Source organism: Rhincodon typus, chromosome 7 (genome assembly GCF_021869965.1).
Source record: "Rhincodon typus isolate 14 chromosome 7, sRhiTyp1.1, whole genome shotgun sequence".
NCBI lineage: Eukaryota > Metazoa > Chordata > Chondrichthyes > Orectolobiformes > Rhincodontidae > Rhincodon > Rhincodon typus.
In genome coordinates, this window is record NC_063338.1 from 26,381,995 (window position 1) to 26,405,437 (window position 23,443).

The window sequence follows — 23,443 nt, forward strand, 5'->3', positions numbered from 1 at the left end:
CTAGGCCCGAAACGTCAGCCTCTCTGCTCCTATGATGCTGCTTGGCCCGCTGTGTTCATCCAGCCCTGCACCTTGTTGTCCAAGAAAACTAGGTTATAGTTTCAGCCAGATTTCTGACACAAGCTTATCTGATAGTAAGAATAGCAGATGTGAGAGTGATGGGCATGAAGTATAGGAAGGGAACCGAGTGTAACATGAGAAGATTGCCTGGAGTCATGCATTATACACGAAGGGTCTGTGATGTCACGCCCAGGTAATTCCCCGATTTGAACAGAGCCTCAGGCTATCTATTGTGTGAGCCTGTCTTCCCATTGTGCACCCCTTTAACTGAATCACACTGAGAGATCTTTTATGTGAGCTTCATTGAGCACTGTACATCTTATGAACTTAACAGAGGACTAGGGTTCATCTGGGTATGCAGAAGGGTACAGTGTAAAAAGAAGGTGATCCAGACTGCTGATTAAGAAAGAAGGACGGATGAATGAGCAGTCATATAATTGGATTACCATCACTGTCCATTTTGCATTCCTCAATAGGCCTCAATTTCGGTGCGTTACATCGAAGGTGACACCACAGCATGTATGGCCATCATCCTCCTGAATAACCTCAGGGTGGAACGAAAAGAAAGCCGGAATATAGAACATAAAAGAGTAATCATTTCTAATCTTATCTTTTGGTGGTGGCTGGGAGAAGGGTGCATTTTGTGCAATGGAGGAATGGGCTGTAAATCTCATCATTCCACTAAAATCTCATCATTTCACTTAACCAATATTTTTAAAAAATCAATAAAAACAGTATCATTCACTATTGCTTAATTCCATGTGGGACAGTGAAACTAAAATACATTGATAGCCCTGCAGTCCTAAAATTCACTTGGAAGCGTTGACAGTGATGGGAGATCACAGTAAAGCACAATTTTGTCCAACACAGTGCACAAAAACCTTGATTTCTTCCATTGCATTACAGTGTTGTACTTCAAAAACAATTCATTGGGTTTGAAACATTAAAACATCTTGACGGATGCATTAGATAGAAGTGTGTCTTCTTTGCTAATAGTCAACACTTAGAGTCTCTGGTTTACTTGGTAAAGAACAGAAACAGTCCTTTTGTATTTTCCTGCTGGATGTGGTGATCAGACTTTGCAGAAACAGTAAGGCTTGGAAACTAGGCCTCACTGGGTCCACTGGATCAACACAAAACAAACACAACATGGGCATTGTCCATTCCCCCGTGGATATCTTAAAGACCCAACTGAAATGGGGCTGAGTCACTTTTGAATTATCTAAAACAGCACTTACATGCTGTTGTGAGGAGTCTTTCACTTGTGTAGGATGCTTCTGGGAAATTAGGCTGCTCAAGAGGAGCAAGATTACCATCTTGCAAGTGGCAATATAGTTGAATAAGAAGCTATCATCAAAAAAATTAGTAAAAAAACTCAGACATTTAAAAAATGTTTTGATGTGGACTGCTGTTGGTTGTGACCTTATCTATTTGCCCCTACTGCAGTTTGTAAGATGAGCACCCCTAAATTTAGTGCTGCAGAACAATGGCCTGTCTGTGGAGGTAACTTGTCAAAACTATTTAGATAAAGCCAAATTACAGCCCACCTCCAGTCCTTTTGAGTCATGCATTGCAAAAAAATGTGAATTTCGAGCCCTGAAAATTCCTAATGCTACAGGACTGAATAAAGAGTTTCAAACGATGTATAAGTATTGCTCAATTATAATGCACTGAAGTATTCATGCAAATATTTCCCCATTTACAGACAATTTGTGAGCCTTGGCCATGAAATTCCCATCTTCACAAATAACAAAAATCTGTTGAGCTTTATACAAAGGAAAATGTCCCAAATATTTCAGGGCAGTTTAATCAGATAAAATCTGAAATGAAGGAGACATTAGGAGAAGTTACCAAATGGTTGGACAAACAGCACCACGGTAAGAACATAGTCTATTCTTAATTCTTCCCCCATTCAATCCACTCAACCCAAGAGTTCCTCAATTCCATCAAGGACATAAGAGTAGATGACCACGAGACCATGGTATCATTTGACGTTACTGCCCTATCCACATTGATAGACATACCACTAGCAAGAGAAACACTGGCCACACTACTGAAACAAGAACAAGACCCGAGTGACACTATCTCCACAGACAACATGCTGAAGCTACTGGGCCTATGCCTCACTAGCCACTTTACCTTTAACGGCCAAATATATGAACAGATCAACGGGACACCCATGGGATCACCTATTTCTGCACTAATAGTTGAAGCAGTGATGCAGAGATTCGAAAGCATGACCCTTCTGCTAATCCAACCAAAACTATGGATGCAATACATGGACGACACCTTCATCATTATTAAATGGACCAAACTAGAGAAGACACACAAACTAATAAACAACACCCTCACCAGGATCAGATTCACCAGGGTAGAGGAAAAGAACAAACAGCTCCCATTCCTGGATGTCAGGTTGGAACGCAGGACCAATGGAGAATTCCTAGCAAAGGTACACAGGAAAGACACACACACTGACCAAGTACTGAATTTCAACAGCAACCCCCCTAACACACACAAACAAAGTTGTGTGAAAGCTCTATTTAAACAGGCAACAACACGCTGCAGCAACACAGAACTACGCCAAAAAGAAGAGTACCTCCTCCAAGTATTCAAGGACAACAGACACCCGAAAAACCGGGTCAGAAGATGCCTATTACATGAACGACACCAGGAAGATACTACATGCCCCGACACACTCATCACGCTACCTTACATCAAGAACACATCTGAACTGATCACAAGACTCCTACAAACACTGGGCATCAGAGTAGCAAACAAACCAACATCAACCCTATGCCAAATGCTAACCCGAACCAAAGACCCGTTACCCACTATGGACAGAGCCAATGTCATATATAAGATTCCTTGCAAAGACTGCGACAAACATTACATTGGACAGACAGGAAGAAAATTAGCCACAAGAGTAGACAACATTAACTAGCAACAAAAAGACACAGCCAATATTCACTCATCTCCATCCACACGGATAAAGAAAACCACCAGTTTGATTGGCACAACACCAGGATCCTGGGACAGGCCAAGCAGAGACAAGCATAGGAATTCCTAGAGGCTTGGTTCTCCACTAAGAAGGCCATCAATAAACACATGGAGCTGGACCCTATATATACTCCACTGCAAAGGAAAATCAGAAGTGAGGTAACCCAGCTCAATGGACACCAGAGTTTAAATAACAGGGGGGAAAACACAATAGCGCTTCATTGGAGGCTGCACTGATGATGTTACCCAGCATGGTAACAAAACGTCTGCGGAACAACAAACCAGCTCGGCGAGCCAACCAACCACAACATCCACAACCCGAGCTACAAATCTACTCTACAAACTTAGAAATAAATTAATTTATTTGAGCATTTAGCAAAAATGAGTTGCTGACCTTGAAGACTTTTCCCAAGATTTAGGATGTGAGAAGTAGCACCTATGTTGTTTTCAGATCTCATTCAATTATTCCAATTAAGAGAAAGACTTTCCAATTCCTAAAATACAAATCAATGCATAACCCAAGGTTTATGTGATGCATTCATCCATCAGAATTGTCCACTTGCAGAGTTACTCAGGGAAGTAAATCTCATCAGTGGATGATTATTGATTAGTGAGGCATACCCGATCTCGCAGCCCAAACAGCAATGGAGCTTTGCTGCAAGGAAAATGCCTCCAATAGACTAGTGATGAAAGATCATTAGATCATGTGAAGGACATTTCCATCAACTTGACAGGTTCTCTGTAGCATTCTCCAGCTTACTGCAACTTGATGTGTCCTGATTCTTCGCCATCCAAAGAGACATGGATGTAGACATTGCCAGGGAAATGGCTAGAGCTGCCTTGAAACAGGGTGATAGGGCAGACAGCCAAAATGACAATCACTCTGAAGAATGTTCAGTGACTGTCGAGAAGAGCATCAGAGGACAACTGATAATTGAAATTTTCATCTCTATTTAATACAGTCACCATTCCTCTAAACCTCTTTCGCCTCTCGCCTCCAAAGATCAATCCTTTAATCCACTGCCCAACTTGGAACTTAAATACTCTAGGTCCCTTCACCGCAATGCTAGCCAATCAATCATAAGAGTAGAGTTTTGTTGTGGTAAAGACAGCACTGTCACCTTTCCAACCAGTTTAGAGCAGTGGCTCTTCCCAGTTATTGTGTAGTAACATAGGAACCTGTACCATAAACTTGTAAACAACCTCCAAAGCTCCATAAAAATAACTAGGCTCTGCAACAGGTGCTTAAGGCCAACCACAGATAAAGTTTTAAACTGAAGAGCCTCAGTGGAATTTGTAAAAAGAAAGTCAAAAATGATCATTCTGAGCCATTCTTTATGTTATTCTCAAGCACTAGCAATTCTACAAATATAGTTAAGGAATGCCCTGGACAATATTATTTCGATTTAGTAAGTTACCATTTATAAGTTTCTGTTAACGATTTGATTATATTTTGCTATAGTGCCCCTGCTTCCACCCTAAACATATTAAAGAAGCCATCCCCTATGGACAAGTCCTGCGCATACACAGGATCTGCTCAGATGAGGAGAAAGTCGCCTGAAGATTGTGAAGGACACACTCATAAGAATAGGATACGATGCTCAACTCATCAATTGCCAGTTCTGATATGCCACAATGAAAAATCGCAACAACCTCCTAAGAAGAGGACACAGGATACCACCGATAGAGTACCCTTCCTCGCCCAGTAATTCTCTACAGCAGAGATACTATGCCATCTTCTTTGTAGCCTTCAACATGTCATCAACGACAATGAGCTTATTGCCAAAATTTTCCCCACGCCTCCACTTCTCGCCTTCAAACAACTACCAAACCTTAAACAGACTATTGTTCGCAGCAAACTACCCCTCCTTCAGGGCAATATTGACCACAACCGTGCCATGGCAACCTCTGCAAAACATGTCAGTTTGTCGACATGGACACTACCATCTCATGTGGGAACACCACCCACCACGTACATGGCAAATACTCATGTGACTCAGCCAATGTTGTCTATCTCATACGTTGAAGGCAAAGATGCCCCGAGGCATGGTACATTGGCGAAACCGTGCAGACGTTTTGACAATGGATGAATGGACACCCATTCAACAATTGTCAGACAGGAATGTTCCCTCTCAGCTGGGGAACACTTCAGCGGTCAAGGGAATTCAGCTACTGATCATCAGGTAAGTGTCCTCCAAGGCAGACTTCAAGATACACAACAACGCACAATCACCGAGCAGAGACTGATAGCCAAGTTACAGAGAGCCTCAGCTTTGATCTTAGGTTCATGTCGCACTACAGATGACCACACCATACTGTTCTGTATCTGTGAAATCTTCCTTACTGTCCTGTTTTGACAACATCACCTCAATAAATTGTTATGATCTCTCTACCTTAATTAGTTTGTACATATTTGAATTCAGCATGCGATTCCAGTCATTTAGTTTGTCTCGAGCACCACCTTATTTTAATATTTTGTAATTATCTCTCTGCCCCATTAAATCAGATTATAGGTCATCCTTATGCTGGTTATTCAGCTGTTGACACGTTACTCACCATCTAACACTCTTGGTCACCTGCAGAGACTTATCATCTGATACTCCACTCACACCAGTTGTAATGTCTTTTGATCTCTCTGCCCTTGATCTCTTTTTACCTATAAACTCTGGGTCTGTGTGCTTGGCTCTCGTTGGACCTGACAAAAGAACAGTGCTCCAAAAGCTTGTGAGATTCCAAATAAACCTCTTGGACTATAACATGGCGTTGTGTGACTTCTGATTTTGTCTACCCAGTCCAACACCAGCACCTACACATTCAGGTTTGTTCTAAGACAGTAGTTTCAGGATTGCTCAAATAAAGCTTTCAAATTAATCTACATCAGGGAACATTGTTCTTTTACCTCAGGTAAACAACTGGAGACCGTCATGAATAAGTTCACATTTGACAACAGCCTGGCATCACAGAAAATACTTTTGGAGGAGCATAAAATGTTCTTTTAAATTGCTTTAACTGATTGTTTGCTACATGTAACTTGTTAAGGAACTAGTACCAAATAATTCTTACAACTCTCAAATATTATTAAACCTTTCTTCCTCGAGTTTGTACGGAAACAGTTGTGGACAAAATAAAACTAAAAATTTCTGAAAATCGTAAATCCTATGTTTTAACCAAACTGTCTGGATCTGAGATAACAAGGCGTAGAGCTGGATGAACACAGCAGGCCAAGCAGCATCAGAGGAGCAGGAAGGCTGACGTTTCGGGCCTAGACCCTTCTCAGAAATGGGGAAGGGGAAGGGGGTTCTGAAATAAATAGGGAGAGAGGGGGAGGCGGATAGAAGATGGATAGAGGAGAAGATAGGAGGAGAGGAGACAGACAGGTCAAAGAGGTGGGGATGGAGCCAGTAAAGTTGAGTGTAGGTGGGGAGTTAGGGAGGGGATAGGTCAGTCCAGGGAGGACGGACAGGTCAAGGGGGCTGGATGAGGTTAGTAGGTAGGAGATGGGGGTGGGGCTTGAGGTGGGAGGAGGGGATAGGTGGGAGGAAGGAAAGGTTAGGGAAGCGGGGACGAGCTGGGCTGGTTTTGGGATGTGGTAGAGGGAGGGGAGATTTTGAAGCTTGTGAAGTCCATATTGATACCATTGGGCTGCAGGGTTCCCAAGCGGAATATGAGGTGCTGGTAGTCTCTGGTCCCAGCTTTAAATTTAAAGGAATCCTATGTTCCTATCCATTTCATTTGTAACAATTGATCTGATAATTTCCAATTCCTCCAGTTCAATATTGGCCAAATGGAAGACTATTCTCTTTGGCCTTTCCCATACTAAACCCATTGGCTGCCTCTTCAGGCTAGGCTAAAAATATATAAAATCCTGTTACATTTCACTATATGAACTCAGGTCTCTCATTATTCCTCCTCAAACCATAATATGATCTGTAGTAAAATCAACCTCTTCCAACTCTCAAATATGTCCATCTTGGTCACTCTGCTGGCACTTTATATTGCTACATTACAGTTCTATAGTACTATTCCCTCTGGATTTGATTTTTCAACAAAACTCTCTCACCAGCTTTCTTGCATCTATTACAACTCATACAGAATGCTGTAGCCCATGTTCCGAGCTGTGCATTCAGCACTTCTGTATTCACGCTGCTCTCGTTAATAAACGTAAGTTCCTCTCTGTTGATACTCTGCCCAAATTCAGTTGTCTACTGCACCCTTATTCTGTCTGGCTTATGGCTCCTGCATTGGCCCACTCTGCATTTCCAATTGCAGCGCCCTTTGATCGTTGGCAGCTGTACACTCAGACACTAAGCCATCATCTTCCTCAATTTGCCCCCTGAACACATCCGCTTGTCGTCTCTTTTTTTACTTTAAAAATCAACTTAAAAATACATCTTCCAGGCAATGCTGTCAATAATCCAACCTTTTCCTTCTTTTCCTTTTTATCCAAACTATTGGAGAGCACTGAGAAGTCATTTTGTCACACAAATTGCTCCCAAAAAATGACCTGTTGGTTGAAATTATGAACACTTGATGTGAACAATACTAACAGGTAAATTAAATGCAATAAAATAAGAACAATTAACCAAAGTTTTTGGAATAATTCAATAGTAATGCTGACAGTTGATTGACACATTTAAAAAGCTAAATACTCCATTGCTAAAAACTTAGGAGAAGATACTGGAGGGTTTGATATGATAAATTTGAGATTTTTCACAAAGGTATTTGAGCAAGGATGGGATCAAGGTACTGACGATGCAAGTTCCACATAGATGTAACCCTGCATTTCCCATTGCTAATCACCTAGCCTGCACACCAAGGGCAATTTAGCATGGCCAATCCACCTAACCTGCGCATCTTTGTGACTGTGGGAGGAAACCCAAGCAGATATGGGGAGAACATCCAAACTCCACACAGATAATTGCCTGAGGCTGGAATCAAACCTCTGGGTCCCTGACACTTAACCACCAAGTCTTCCGATCACCAGGGCCTCTCTCCATATCCCAAGTCCTGTCGCTTCTTGAGCGGATTTCGGCCTCCCCTGCATCCTCAGGACCTTCATATCAGTGCAGAATGAATGTACCACAGGGTGGAGAATGGGAAAAGATATCTTGGAATAGTTAAAAGTGAAAACGAGGGAAGAACATCTTGGAAAAAAGAAAGAAGGATACATTAAATTACAAAGAGTAAGCAAGTGAGAAATAATTTAATCAGGTTTACTTACCACTCTTCTTATAGAAGATCAGTTCAGTCTTGAACTCACGTTTCTCATCCAGCGCTTTTTGGATCTGAATTTTCATGGCTTCATTCGTTTCTACGCCATAGAGAAACTTACAAGCACAGCTCTTCTGCATGAGTTCAGCTCGTGCATAGCCAGTCAGCTCGCAGAATCCATCGGAGCAGTATACAATTGGATACACGTTCAATACCTGAGCATTTCCCAGAACAAAGTTGCTGTCTGTTGAATTGAAAACAATATATCGATTTGACTCCTTTGTCAAGTTGTCACTTCCACCAATAATGAACAAAAATGTTTTGATAAGCAATGGAAAACAACTCACATGAATATTAAATGTGAAGAATATCATTTAAAAAAAAACTTAGAAACGTGTTTGATTCTAAACCGCTAATATTGTAATAAATTGCTGGGAAAATGCATAAAATTAAAAACTGGGTGGATTTTTCAGCATTGAACTAAACATTGGATATGGACATAGCAAAGGCACCCCTATTCAGCGAAGCATTACAAACTGTCCTCACTAACCTCTGGGCACCCATACCAAAAATATGAGATGTGTCCCTAAGAATAACCAAACATCGGCCTGGCAGAGGCATATTCACAGAATCATATATTTCAGACAATGTATCATGGTACTTCCTCTATGAATGTCCAGGTCCACCAGCGGTCAGGAGGGAGTAAACCTAGGAATCCATAACACTGACTCTAAACCCAGTAAGATCTCATAATATTACATCAAACATGAGCAAGGGAGCCTGCTTATCATCAGCTGAGGGAAAGATATATTGAAATCCACCGAGCATGTCCTCTGGATGGAAAGCTTTAATATTAATCACCAAAAGGGTCTCAGTTTGGGCCAGAGTAGGCATGCATCAGGTGATGAGAGAACGAATACAAAGGAAAAATGTACTTGCCCTCACTGATCTACCTTTGTAGGTGCATCTGTCTGTAACAGTATGGGTGTGAGTTACCTAGCACACAATCAGGGAGAAAAAAATCCCATTCTCTCACTGACGATACCCTCCAGTACATTGTTTAGAATTACAACTGTGTCAAGTGATTGAAATTGATAATTAAGGTCAAAAAAAGCATCTCAAAACCAGACATCTATGAGGTACCATGGGCCATTATAGCAGCAAAACTTACTCCACCACAATCATTAACCTCATAGCCTGGAATAGCCCTTAATCCATCATTACTATGAAGCCAGGGGATCTACTCTGATTCAATGTAGAGCACAGAAATGTCAGCCGAGGACAGTACAAATTGCATCTAAAAATGGAGGTGCCAACCTGGTGAAGCTCCAATACACCGCTACGTGCACATGGCGCTATGACTGCTAGGCGATCCCATAATCAATAAATCACATCAAAACACCACAGTGTCATCAAATCCTGTTGTGAGGTGATGTGCAATGAAACAATGGAGGACGTGGCTCCATGAATAAACCAACCCTAAATGCTGGCAGACCCTGAATGTGATCATGGGAAAGGTACAACCACCTTTAGCCAGAAGTAGTTGATCCAACTCAGCCCACTCCTATGGCTCCATCATTACGAAAGCTAGTCTTCAGCCAATTCTGTTCACTTCATATGAAAGCTAATAATGGCCGAGGACACTGGATACAGAAAAGGCTACAGGCCTAACAACATCCTGGCTGAAATGATGGAGACTGGAGACTTGTCATTTACTGAAAGTAACCAAGTCTCTAGTCAATCTGTTCCTGAACAGCTATATCTCTGGCATCTACTCAACAAAGTGTGAAGTTTCCCAAGCAATCCTATCCCAACAAATTTAATCTCCCCAATTACTGCCCCTTCGGTTTACTCTTGCTCATCAGCAAAGTGATAGAAAGTGTTATCGATAGTGCTATGAAGTGGCATTTACGCATCACTAACCTGCTCACCAATGCTTGGTTTGGGCTCTGTCAAGGCATTTTAGCTCATGATCTCATTACAGTTTTTGTTTAAAAATGGTGAAAAGAACTGAAATCTCCAGAGCTGAGGTGACTGCAACTGTCCTTGACACCAAGGCAACATTTGACCAAGTACAGCACTGAGGAACCCAATTAAAACTTAAGTCAATGGGAATAAGGAGGAAAGCTCTCCACTGGTTAGAATCATACTTGGCACAAAGGAAAATGGTTGTGGTCATTGAAGGGCAATCAGGATGTCTCTGCAGGAGTTCCCTTGGGTAGAGTCTTAGGTCTAATCATCTTTAGTTGTTTCATCAATTGTCTTTCTTTCAATATAAGATCAGAAATGGGGATTTGCTGATGACTACACAGTGTTCCACCTGCAACTTTTCTGATACTTAAGCACCCGCATAACTGAAAAGAAGATTGATACAAAATTCAGGCTTGGCCTGTTAAGTGGCAAATAGCATTCAGACCACAGTAAAGCCAAGTAATGACCATTTCCAATGCAAGAGAGTTGAAGAACCTTCCCTTGACATTCAACAACATCATCGTCGTCAATTTTCCACCAGCTGATTGCTGGGTATTGCATAACCAGAAATGTAATTGGACCAGCCGCATGAACACCATGGATAATAATAGGTCAGAGGTGGTCTACTGTGCAGGAAGTAACTCACCTCCCCAGAATGTTTCCATCATATGCAAGGTATTAGCCATCAGGAAGGAGGAAAGTTACATGGAAACTTTGTTCCAGGAGTCAATTACACTTCTTAGGCTAGTTACTTCAGACTTGACCTGTAGTGAAGCAGATTGGACTACATTTTATGAGAGATCAAGTAAGTGCCTATTTTGGCAAGTTTCATTGGAAGGTTTCTCCCTATGAGATGTATTGAGTTTTCTCACCCTGTCTTCACAAACTCACCTCATTACCTATGTACCATGCTTCTATGGGGCCACGCTCATTGTATTCTCCCACTTGCACTAAGCACTATTGCACGGACATCCTGGGATTTCTGATGCTGACACCATATTTAAAATGCAGTTGTGCACTCAGTCAGGTGCTCACAGTTGGAACTGCACTGCATGATTCCTGGCAATTGCTCCAGACAGTTCAGGTGAAGGAAAATTATCTCTCCTCTTTGCAAACAAGGACCTGATGGATGGGAGGTGCAGACAAAGGCAGTCTTTTCCTTCAGGACTGGCAGAGGAGATGGCAACACCCTACCAGCAACTCAATACATTGTAGATAGTCTGGAGAAACAGCCAGCAATACCACAAGAACATCAATGACCTTCTCCCCTTTGTGAGGGTAAGTGTCAACACTTCCCTGCTACCTCACACTGCCCCTCTGATTCTGCAGACACCTCCCACCAAGGCTCATGACCTATCACTCTCACTACTGCTTGCAGAGCCTTCCCTCATTCAGCCCTACTTTTGTCTTACTCAATACCTCCTTTTGTCTCATTTCAGAACATAATGGCCCAACGTGGAGTTGAGAGAGCTGGAAGGGGTGGCCAGGTGCTTGACATTCAGCTCCTCATCCCCTACGATGCTGGCCAGTGAGGATGTGACTATTTATGTGCTAATACCAAAACCTTCATGTTACATAAGAACATAAGAACATAAGAACTAGGAGCAGGAGTAGGCCATCCGGCCCCTCGAGCCTGCCCCGCCATTTAATAAGATCATGGCTGATCTTTTTGAGACTCAGCTCCACTTACCCGCCCACTCACCATAACCCTTAATTCCTTTACTGTTCAAAAATTTATCTAGCCTTGCCTTAAAGACATTCAGCGAGGTAGCTTCAACCGCTTCACTGGGCAGGGAATTCCACAGATTCACAACCCTTTGGGTGAAGAAGTTCCTCCTGACCTCAGTCCTACATCTGCTTCCCTTTATTTTGAGGCGATGTCCTCTCGTCCTAGTTTCACCTGCTAACGGAAACAACCTCCCTGCCTCCACCTCATCTATTCCCTTCATAATCTTATATGTTTCTATAAGATCTCCCCTCATTCTTCTGAATTCCAATAAGTATAATCCCAGCCTACTCAGTCTCTCCTCATAATCCAACCCTCTCAACTCTGGAATCAACCGAGTGAATCTCTTCTGCGCCCCCTCCAGTGCTAGTATATCCCTTCTCAAGTAAGGAGACCAAAACTGCACACAGTATTCCAGGTGTAGCCTCACCAGGACCCAATACAGCTGCAGCATAGCCTCCCTGTTTTTAAACTCCATCCCTCTAGCAAAGGCAGACAAAATTCCATTTGCCTTTTTAATTACCTGCTGCACCTGCAATCCTACTTTTAGCGATTTATGCACAAGGACACCCAAGTCCCTCTGCACAGCAGCGTGCTGCAATTTTTTTACCATTTAAAACATAGTCCATTTTGCTGTTATTCCTACCAAAATGATTCATGTTGTGGCAACCAAGCAAGAAGCATAGCCCATTCCCATGCTTCTCCCCCATTACCACCACCATAAATGTACTCTTAAAATGCTCCAGCAATTCGTTGGAAAATGGAACATTTTGCTCTCAACATCAAGAAGCTCATTTCCCCATATTGCACAATTTTCTTGCCAATGTCCACTTTGTTCAGCATCTTTTGAGATTTTGCCCGTTGTGTCTGTGAGTAAAGCAAGTATGGAGATCTCCAGAATAGCAATGGGGAAGCCTCAGCCCCCACTATTTGTCGAACTGGCTCAATATTCTTGCAGCTTCTGTGGATAAAAGCTGGGAGTGCAAGGAGGATGAAAAATGTATCTCCTTCACTTATTGTTCCATTTTGTAGCTGTTGTACACTGACTTAAGTGATGCGTAGAATTACACTTGCTCATTATCATTGTAGAGGGAATTTAGGAAATTCTGAACATCTCAATGAAAAACACTACTATTGTTCTGTGGAAACTAATCTACCACTGAAAAGATCATCATGAACCCATTCACTAAATCTCATTCAACTTCTACATCACTTGCTGAAACAATTGTGTAAGTGATTTCAAAGTGCTGTAGAGTACATAAGTCATTTAAAGCTGCTTTAACAAATACAATGATGGATTCAAATACAAGAAATTATATCACAGTGGCTCAGTGGTTAGCACTGCTGCCTCACAGTGTCAGGGACCCAGGTTTGATTCCAGCCTTCAATGACTGTCTGCATGAAGTTTGTACATTCTCCCCGTGTCTGCGTGGGTTTCCTTCGGGTTATCTGGTTTCCTTCGGGTTCTCTGGTTTCCTCCCGCAGTCCGAAGATGTGCAGGTTAGGTGGATCGGCTATGTTAAATTGCCCATAGTGTCCAGGGATGTGCAGGTTAGGTGGATCAGCTATGGGAAATGCAAAGTTACAGAGACAGGGTTGGGGATGCATCTGGGTCTTCAGAGGGTTGTTGTGGACTCGATGGGCTGAATGGCCTGCTTCCACACTGTAGGGATTCTTTGATTCTACAAGCCCAACTGGGGAGAAGGCAAATAATGAATTTCACCCTACACTTTCAGCAAAAAAAAAGGACAAAGACACACTAGTTATGACAAGTGAGCATGAACTAGTGTGGTAATATACCAAATTGCCATATTAGCAGCAATAACGTATATGAAATCCAATCAGTAAAATCATTCATGCTCCCGACACATTCCCTACATTGGCAACTTGATACATTGCACAATTCTGGCAGCATGTATGACCAGAAATAAATATTTATTTAAAGGCCATAAACACAAAGGGATAATAGGTGCCTGTAGAGAACACATTTTTTTCCTCATGCTGATAAATGTGAATATATTTTAAAAATTACGATAAAACAAAGACCTATCGATACTAGAGATATGAAGCAAACAAAAAGTTAGAAATTGCTAGAGAGTTTCAGAGCTTGAGCAGCAGCTGGCATTGCTGCCATGCATCTATGAGGTTGAAAGCCACGTGGATAGCATGCTTCTAGATATGGTTATCCCACAGATCAATGGTGAGTAGGGAAGGAGTGAATCAGTGAATACCAGATTGTTAAGGTGAACCAGACAGAAGCCCAGGAGTACACTGAGTGTATCTTGCTCTTCAGCCAGTATTGCTGGAAGAGTTAGTAATTCAGCTAAGGACTGAAGCCAGACCACATCGGGTGGCTCAGCTGTACAGGAGGGCAGGAGGAAGCCTATAAAAGCAATAGTGACAGAGGAAATTCTCTGGTTAGGAGAAGAGAGGGGTAGTTTTGCAGCTGCAAATGCAATTCCAAGAATGATGCATAAGTATGTCACCGAGGAGTGCAAAGCAATATAAGGGGGCAGAGTGAATTGAGGTCCATAGCTGTGTGAATGTCAAAGATAGAAAGAAGCATGTGATCCTCCACATAGACTTTAAGGAGCTAGGATGTTGAAGGAATTTAAATTCAATGAATGAATAAATCTGGAATAAAATCCAACGAAATTCTTATGAATAATAACCACAAAGCTGCATATTGTTCAATGACACCCTTCAAGGAAGGGAATCTGCTGTCCTAACCTTGTCTGGCCTGGAAGAGACTCAAAACCACAGCAATATGTTTGACTCTGAACTGCCCTCTGAGAGAGTTCATCAGAACATTTTGCCCTTTTAAAATACATCAGAGAAGTCAAAGAAGAATAAAACCAAATAGGCTACCTGGCATCATACCAGGTGCCCAAAACGTTTATGCACTTTTTAGAACTGTTAAGTTTTCAAAGGCACTTGTTGAATTGTTAAAGACTGTCAAAGCATTTAAAACACTGGGCTTTTCATAAGTGAAGAAAAAAACTCTGGAGAGTTAAAATAAATATATTTTACTTTCTCTTTGAATCTGTTTGTAAGCATAAGCCTGAATATTGCCATTACTGAATTTAAGGTACAGATTTCATATGGATCCATTATTACAGTGGAGTGTCTTCCACTGCATAATTTGATGGACTTATGGACTGTCTAATGTGGTGACCTTGAATGTCAATACTTGTTACACTTGAGTGAAATATTTGTTTTTATAAGCTTTCATTGGGGTGAATGACATTAAATGTTGTGATGTTATTTTTATGGGTGAATGTGTTTTTCTCAACAGAGTGAAGTCTACTATAAACATATAAAACTTGATTTAATTGAACTTTTTGCCAGTATATAGATTGAGGTCTGCCTATGGTGGATAATAGGTGAGTTGGCATGGTAGATGAAAGGGAAAAGGATGGTAGGTAGAAGGTGTGGGTTGGCATGAAACAAAGTAACCAGAAGCTGGGGTACACCATTTGACAATTCAAGCCTGCTCTGCCATTCAATATGATCTTGGCTGATCCTCTATCTCAATGCCACATTCACACTTTCATCTTCATAATTCTCAATGCCTTCAATATCTAAGAATGTATCACTCTCTTTCTTGAATATACTCAGTGATCTGGCCTCCATAGCCTTTTGCGGTATCAAATTCTGTATATTGACCACCCTCTTAATAAAGAAATGTTTCCTCACCTCAGTCCTAAATGGCCTACCCTGTACCCTAATGCTGTGACCCTAGACTCTCCAACAAGGGGAAATATCTTCCCTGCATCTAGCTTGTCAAGCTCGATTAGAATGTTGTATATTTCAGACAGATCGCCTCTCAGTCTTCATGAGTCGGCATTAAGTTGGCACTGGGGTTATAAAGGTCTTGAGATGAGTGGAGAAACACAGATTGACATAGGAGCTATAAAGTGGATTGGAAATAGTGAAGGTCAGAGGTTGGCATGGAGGGTTTATAAGGAACACGGGTGTGGGTTGATGAGCCATGGATGCAATTGAGGGGATGTGGGCCATGGGGGAGAGTAAGGGGAAATAGAGGGAATAAGGTGATATTAGTTAGCATGGATGGGTGTGGAGTGTGTTTGTGAGAGGGAGAGGCTGTGAGGGGTGTTTTTTTGCTTCATTAGTTTTTTTTTAAAAATTACTCTTCTACACAGTGCTGGTACATGGAGGCAGGCCTCGTACCCAGTCGACATCCACGGCTGGTGTCCTCTGTGTTCTTTGTGAGTTTTTCTGGCCCCTTTCTGAGGAGGTTAAAGGAATACTTGTTACTAATGCTTATCTCTTAAATGACAACACCAGGTGGAACTCAAGTTGCTTGACTGAGAGCAGCCTATAAAGAGTTTGATAATCATGAACATAAGGAGACATATTCCGGTCATGTTAAGTGGTTAATCATTTACTTCATCAAGACGATCACCTTGACCAACAATGATGCCATTGTTAATCTTGGCACTAACATAGGAGACCTCTACACCTTGAAGATCACTTGGTTAAAGTCATGGACAGACTGTTGTCTTACCATCACTAATCACAATGTTCAGTATTAAAAAAGAGGTTTTTCTTTTTTGCTCCTTTTCATCACATAGGAATTAAATGTAGAATTCACTTGTCTCAGATTCTTGTGTACGTGAGGTGATAGTTATAAAACGTCAGAGATTGATCCCACCTGTAGACCGGTAGCTCCCCATTCACTAACAACCTTTCCAAGCTTCCCAAGTGCTCTCTCCACACTTGACTGGGATTCTCGATTTTGGTCATCCATGCAGTTAAAATCCCCCTTCAGCTTTAAATCCGGTCCAAAGTGTCTGAAAATGGTTACAGATGGGTTAAGTGAGAGGGAAAAATTTTGGCAGATACAGTGCGTGGGAAATGTGGGATTGTCCACTTTGACAGGAAGAATAGAAAAGCAGAGCATTTAAATGGGCAGAGTGACTGCATTTTGCTACAATAGATAAGTTCTGCAAGGTGGATGGAATATGCACGCATGGAAGTCTGATTATAGCTGTTCAGGACGTTGGTGTCACCATACCTAGAGTCCTCTGTATGATTTGGTCACTTGCTTCAGGAGAGACAGACATCCACTGGAAGCAGTTTGGGTAAATTTCACATGGTCAATTCCTCAGTTGAGATGTTTGGTTTATGAGGAATGGTTGAGCAGGTTAGGCCTCTACTTTAAAGGGTTTAAGAAGTGATAATATTAAAATATTTAACAGAGTAGCTTCTGAGAACCTAGAAATAAGGGACAGTTTAAAAATAATGGGATCTCTCATTTACAAGGAGGAGGAATACCTGCTGGAGGATAAATTTTGAACACAGCTCATCATGGCGTAAGATCCATCTGGTAGAATTATTGCACATTCTTCTCTAATAGGGATATCTACAGCCTGCTTGCTATAGCATGGAAGAGGAAAATGATTTGATAGTTTAATAAGAAGAGGTTCTTGTCTTAAACAAGGTGTAGTTTATCGCATGATAGCAAATCATTATTCAAGTGCCATGACATATGACAGCAGTAACATTACCTCTATGCCACTACCTCCCACTTTGGAGCAAATGGTTACTCAAAAGGGCAAGAAGCTGGTAAATCAGATTAATATTAGAGATTAACGCTTTGATCCATGACCCTTATGATGGCACGAAACAACTCACTGAAGAATTCAGAATATCTCTCAGTCACATCGATAATGTTTACCCCTAGCTCATTCCACAGGGGAGCTTGTTAAATAAAAGACAGAGTCGCCATAGATCCATCAGACCATAGGCTGCTCTCTCATTAGAAAGAGACAACTGGTGGTGGTTTAATAGGAGGGTCACCACACCTCAGGTGAGGGGGAAGAGGTTGAGAAGGAGAGTCCTCTGTGGTAACCTCAGCTGGTGCAGGAAGTGAACTTGTGCTTTCAGCATCGTTCTGCTTTAGAAGACAGCCATCTAGCCAAAGCTTGTCAAATAAAGGACAAAGGAAATCTAGAATTTATCTGGAGCATTACACTGCATTCTCCTAATGACTGATGACATTTTCCTTGAAGCAAACACTAAATGAACACAAATGAGTAGAGGCAGGATTAAAAATTTATTTCACTGAATGCATCCAATTAACAGCCATGTATTCTATCGCACACTGGGGTATCTCGCCAAGATAAAAATAGGGTTTGTTTTATCTTTAATTGATAGAGTATTTAATATTCTAAGGGAAACCCATATTAAACAAAGCAGCAGCTCTAGGGTGTCTGAAATTTCTTTTGCTCAAGTAAAGACGGTTTGTGTAGGAACAGTGCACATGCTTACTTGCAACGCGATTCACCCACTCAACTAATTCTATATGGATGATTTTTGTTTCCTGTGCATAGTGACTTTTTAGATATTTGAGGCTCCTAATGAAGGTTAGTTGAATGGCTGCGTGATCACCTGAGACAGTAGTGTGATTTTTTTGTCACCAGGAGTCCCTGGAATAGGAATCCCCCACTGACATACAGGGGAGTACGTGCACTGGATCTTATCCATCCTTTTCTTCCTCAAACTGTAGGACCCATTCCTGTTTTAGTGAGCTTTCTTTTAAAATCAAAATCAGCTTTTAAAAATTTATCCTGGGAGTTAAGCATTCAAGGCCAGCATTTATTGCCTATCATACATTATCCTTGAGGAAAGTGGTTGAGCCGCCTTTTTGAACCACAAGAGTCCACATGGTGTAGGTATACCTGAGCTGGTAGGGACGGTGTTTTCAAGATATTGACCCCGACAGAATAAAGGTGATTCCATTTCAAGACAGTGTAACTTGCAGAGGAACTTGTGGATGCTGGTTTTCTCATGCAGAGTCAGTGGCGAAAAAAATGACCATCAAGTGAATTGCTCTGCCCTGACTGGTATCAAGCTGTTTAGTATTATTGTAGCAGGGCTCATTCAGGTAAGCAGAAAGTATTCCATTGCTCTCTGGATTGTGCCTTGTATGTGATGGAAAGGCTTTGGGAAATCAGAAGGTGAGTTCCCATAGAATTCCCAGCCTCCCATATTAATGGCGTTTATTCCACAATGGCAATACCATTGGATGGAAATGGTTGATTCATTCCTATTGGAGGTGGTCATTGTCTGGCATTTATGTAACAAAATGTTATGTGCCACTTATGATCCCAAGTGTGTATGTTGCCCAGGTCCTGCTATGTGCATGTATGCACTGCCTCATTACCTGAGTGACTACGAATGGCACAGACCATTGTTCAATCACTGAAAATCCCACCTCTAACCCTAGGAAGAAAGGACGATCATTAATGAAGCCACCGAAAATGTGCTGAGGAACTCCTATAGCGATATCCCTGGGGTTGAGATGATTGCCTTCAAAAAAGAAATGACAACCATCTTTCTTTGTGCTAGCTTTGATTTCAACCAGAGAATATTCACCTGATTCTCAATTACATCAGATTTACTGCAGATCCTTTTGCCACAATCCATCAAATTATAGAATCCCCTCAGTGTGGAAACAGGCCACTTGGCCCAACAGGTCCACACTGCCCCTCTGAGGATCATCACATCCAGACCCATCCCCTTACCCTATCCGAGTAACCCTGTATTTTCCATGATTAACCCACCTAATCTGCACACCCCTGAACACTACGGGCAATTTAGCAAGGTCAATCTACCTAGCCTACACATCTTTAGGCTGTGGGAAGAAACCGGAGCACCCGGAGGAAACCCACGCAGACATAGGGAGAATGTGCAAACTCCACACAGACAGTCACCCGAGGCTGGAACCAAATCTGGGTCCCTGGCGCTGTAAGGCAGCAGTGTTAACCACTGATCCACCATGCTGTAAGAGCAGTCAGTTATATTCACCTCATCTTTTAAATTCAGCTGTCTTGTCCATGTTTTGACCAAAGCAGTAATAAGATCTGGAGTCAAGTGGTCCTGGTGGAACCCAAGTTGAGCATCAGCGAGCAGATTTTGGCTGAGTAAGTACCAATTGATAGCACTGTTGACAATGCTTTCCATTGCTTTGCTGATGATTTCAGGTAAACTGATAGGGCAGTAATTGGCCAGATTAGATTTGACCTGCTTTTTCTGGACAACACCTACTTGAACAATTTTTAACATTGTTGGGTAAATACCAGTTTTGTAGCTCTATTGGAACAGCTTGGCTAGGGGTGGACTCGTTCTGACACATAAATAAGTCTTCGGCATGACAGCTGTAATGTTGTCAAGGTTCATGACCTTTCCCCTAGCCGATGTGCTAAGCTATCTCTTGATGCAACATGGACTAGATCAATTTGACTGAAGAATGGCTTTACTTGTAGCCATTCTCTCAGCAATTCACCTTCTTCTTTTCCTCTCTTAAGATAGCTTCCACTGTCAGTATTTTTTTGCCTGTTTTCAAGTAGAATTTGTACATGGTAGTCCCTCAGAGCAAGGATGATGCTTGCTCATAGCAGGAACTTGCAGCTGGAGTCTGTTAATGAGGACACACAGTTCAAAGTGTTTATATCTATCTCTGACTCCTCCCTTCCCTTCTTCAATATCTCTGTTTCCATTTCTGAGGATAGGCTGGCCACTGATATCCACTACAAACCCACAGACTCCCACACTTAGCTTGATTATACACCCTCCTGCCCTGCTTTAAGGTCTACAATCCATTCTCTCAGTTTCTCAGTCTCCATTACACCCGTTCTGATGATGCTATCTTCTGTAAGGTCCCTCAGAAATGTCCATGTTTTTCCTCAACTGAGGGTGCTTTACGACCGTGGTTGACAGGGCCTTTAGCTGTATCCAACCCACTTCCCGCACTTCCGCTCTCACTGCTTCTCTCCCCTCCATAACAATGGTAAGGTCCCTCTAGTCTCTGCATCCATACGATCATTAGCCACCGTTTCCACCACCTCCAGCAAAATGACACCACTCAGTTACACATTGCCCTCCCCTCCCTTGTCGGCATTCTACAGGGACTGTTCCCTCCAGGATATCCTTGACCACTTCTTCTCAAATCCCACCGCATCTTCCCTGCAAATTTAGAAAAGTGCAACACTTGACAATTCACCTCCTCCCTCCTCACTATCCAAGGCCCAGACACACCTTCCAGGTAAAGTGGCAATTGACTTCACTCAATCTATCTACTGTATTCGCTGCTCACAATGTGGTCTCCTCAGCACTGGGAAGATGAAACACAGGCTGGGTGATCACTTTGCGGAATACCTAAGTTAAAATGACCTTGAACTTCCAGTTACCTCCCACTTCAACATACCACTGTGTTCCCATGGGCCTGCTGCAGTACTCCAGTGAACGTCAACATAATCTGGAGGAACAACACGTCATCTTGTGCCTAGGCACCCTCCAGCCTTCAGGATTCATCATTGAGCTTAACAAATATAGAATGTGAACATCGTCCTCTATGTTTGTTATCACCCTACACCTTTAGTTTCTGTTTTGTATGCTCCCAGCACAGCTAACCCATTTTCAACTATTCACATTTCTTGTTTGCATACCTTTCAGTATTTATCTCCATCTCCCTCATCAGTGATCCTTTTGTTTGGTCGTCCTTATTTTCTGTCTCTCACACTGTCTCCATGTACTCTATTCACTCTTTCCCAACCCTAGCCCCGTCAATGCCATAAATACCACCCCCATTCAAGCTGCTTTCAGTTCTGACGAAGGGTCATTGGATTCAAAACGTTGACTCTCTGCAGATGCTAGGTTTCTCTAGTAATTCCTGTTTCTGTTTCAGATTTCCAGCATCCACAGTTCGTTGTTTTATTTATTTCCCTGGGGTCTTGGCTCAAAATCATGTGGCTATCACCTGAATGGGAAATCTGCTAGAAAACACACAATCTGCCAACCCTTTCCAATGAAATCATAAAAAGGAAATGTGTTTTGATTTTTTTTACATATTTAAGAGCAGTAAGCTGGTGTAGTTGATTGATATGTTTTAATGTGGTTTTCATAAAAGGGTAAACATCTTTGAAGAGTATTAATCCAGCCCTGGTGAATGACCTAGAGTTTAAATTACTGAAAATGACTTCTTAAAAAATATATCAAACGCTTATTGAATAGATCAGTGTATGGTAATCAGTTTGAATGAATGTTAGAAAGTTATATTCAAAAGCTAATGTGTGCCAATTAGATCCAGCTTAATTCTAAATGCCATCTTGAAGGACTGGAAATTAATGCAAGTTTACAGAAACTTACTGTGATGAATAGTTCATCCTGGGGCATGGCCGAGTGGGGACAGTTTCTATGAGGATGCTTACTGAAGAAATAGAAAAGATGATGTACTCTTGATTCATGTTAAACCAAAACTTGAAAATCCACAACATTTTGCACAGGGTCTTGTAACTAAGAAGCAGTTTGTATATTTCTTTACAAAAAAAACATACAAAGAGGAACTGGGAGAATTTCTAGATGTTTTCACTAATTGAAATGAATGCACCAAATAGCATGACAGAAACACGTTGATCATCATTACAGACAGCTCAGAGAACAGGAGAAACTGCCAACCCCTTCCCAAATCACTCACCTCCTTCAGTATTTCGATGGAAATGTAGGCTTAAGGGGGAGGATGAGCAGCCAGGGGTGGTGGTGTACATTGGTAGACAGATGAGGTCCTGCAGCGTGACTACGGGGAGTCAGGAAAGAGGCTGAAGAGTTAATGGCAGGACCTTGAACAGCATGGATGTACAGAGAGATCTTGGGGTTCAAGTCTATAGTTCCCTGAAAGTGGCCACACAGGTAGATAGGGGTGTAAAGGCAGTGTGTGGCATGCTTGCCTTTATTGGTTGGAGAATTGAGTACAAGAGTCAGAATATCATGTTGCATCTTTAAAAGACTTTGGTTAGGCCACATTTAGATAATTGCATTCAATTCTGGTTGCCACATTACAGGAAGGATGTGGAGGCTTTGGAGAGGGTGCAGAAAAGGTTTGCCAGGATGTTGCCTGGATGAGAGGGTATGAGCTATAAGGAAAGGCTAGAAAAACTCAGGTTGTTTTCTCTTGAGCGGCAGAAGCTGAGGGGAGACTTGATGGAAGTCTATAAAATTATGCGATGCACAGATAGGGTTGACGGTCAGAATCTTTCTCCCCAGAGTTGAAATTTTGAACACTAGGGGGCATGTATTTAAGATTAGAAGGGGAAAAGTTCAAAAGAGACGCGAGGGTCAAGGTTTTTTTTAAACACAGAGAGTGGTAGCAGTCTGGAATGCACTGCCAGGTATGGTGGTAGGGGCAGATATATTAGAGGCATTTAAGGGACTTTTAGATAAGCACATGAACATGCAAGAAATGGAGGGATACGGACCAATGGCAGGCAGAAGGGATTAGTTTCATTTGGCGTCATGTTCAGCACAACAATGTGGGCTGAAGGGCCTGTTCCTGTGCTGTGCTGTTGTTTTTTCTATATATTTTATATTCTACGTTTTATGTTCTATGCTACCGAGACTAGATCGGTTAGTACTATAAGAATGAGGGGAGATATCTTGTAAAAGGACTAACGGGAC

At 42.0% G+C, this 23,443-nt stretch overlaps 1 protein-coding gene across 1 annotated transcript in view; it reads right to left on the bottom strand.

Annotated features, from left to right (window-relative positions):
• The window catches only part of kcnh3 (potassium voltage-gated channel, subfamily H (eag-related), member 3), a 546,526-nt gene that overhangs the window by 376,535 nt on the left and 146,548 nt on the right, over positions 1 to 23,443 (bottom strand). Inside the window, exon 2 of the mRNA XM_048598723.1 lies at positions 8,279 to 8,512. Coding sequence (XP_048454680.1) covers positions 8,279 to 8,512 — 234 coding nt within the window. The remainder of the gene's footprint in view (positions 1 to 8,278; positions 8,513 to 23,443) is intronic.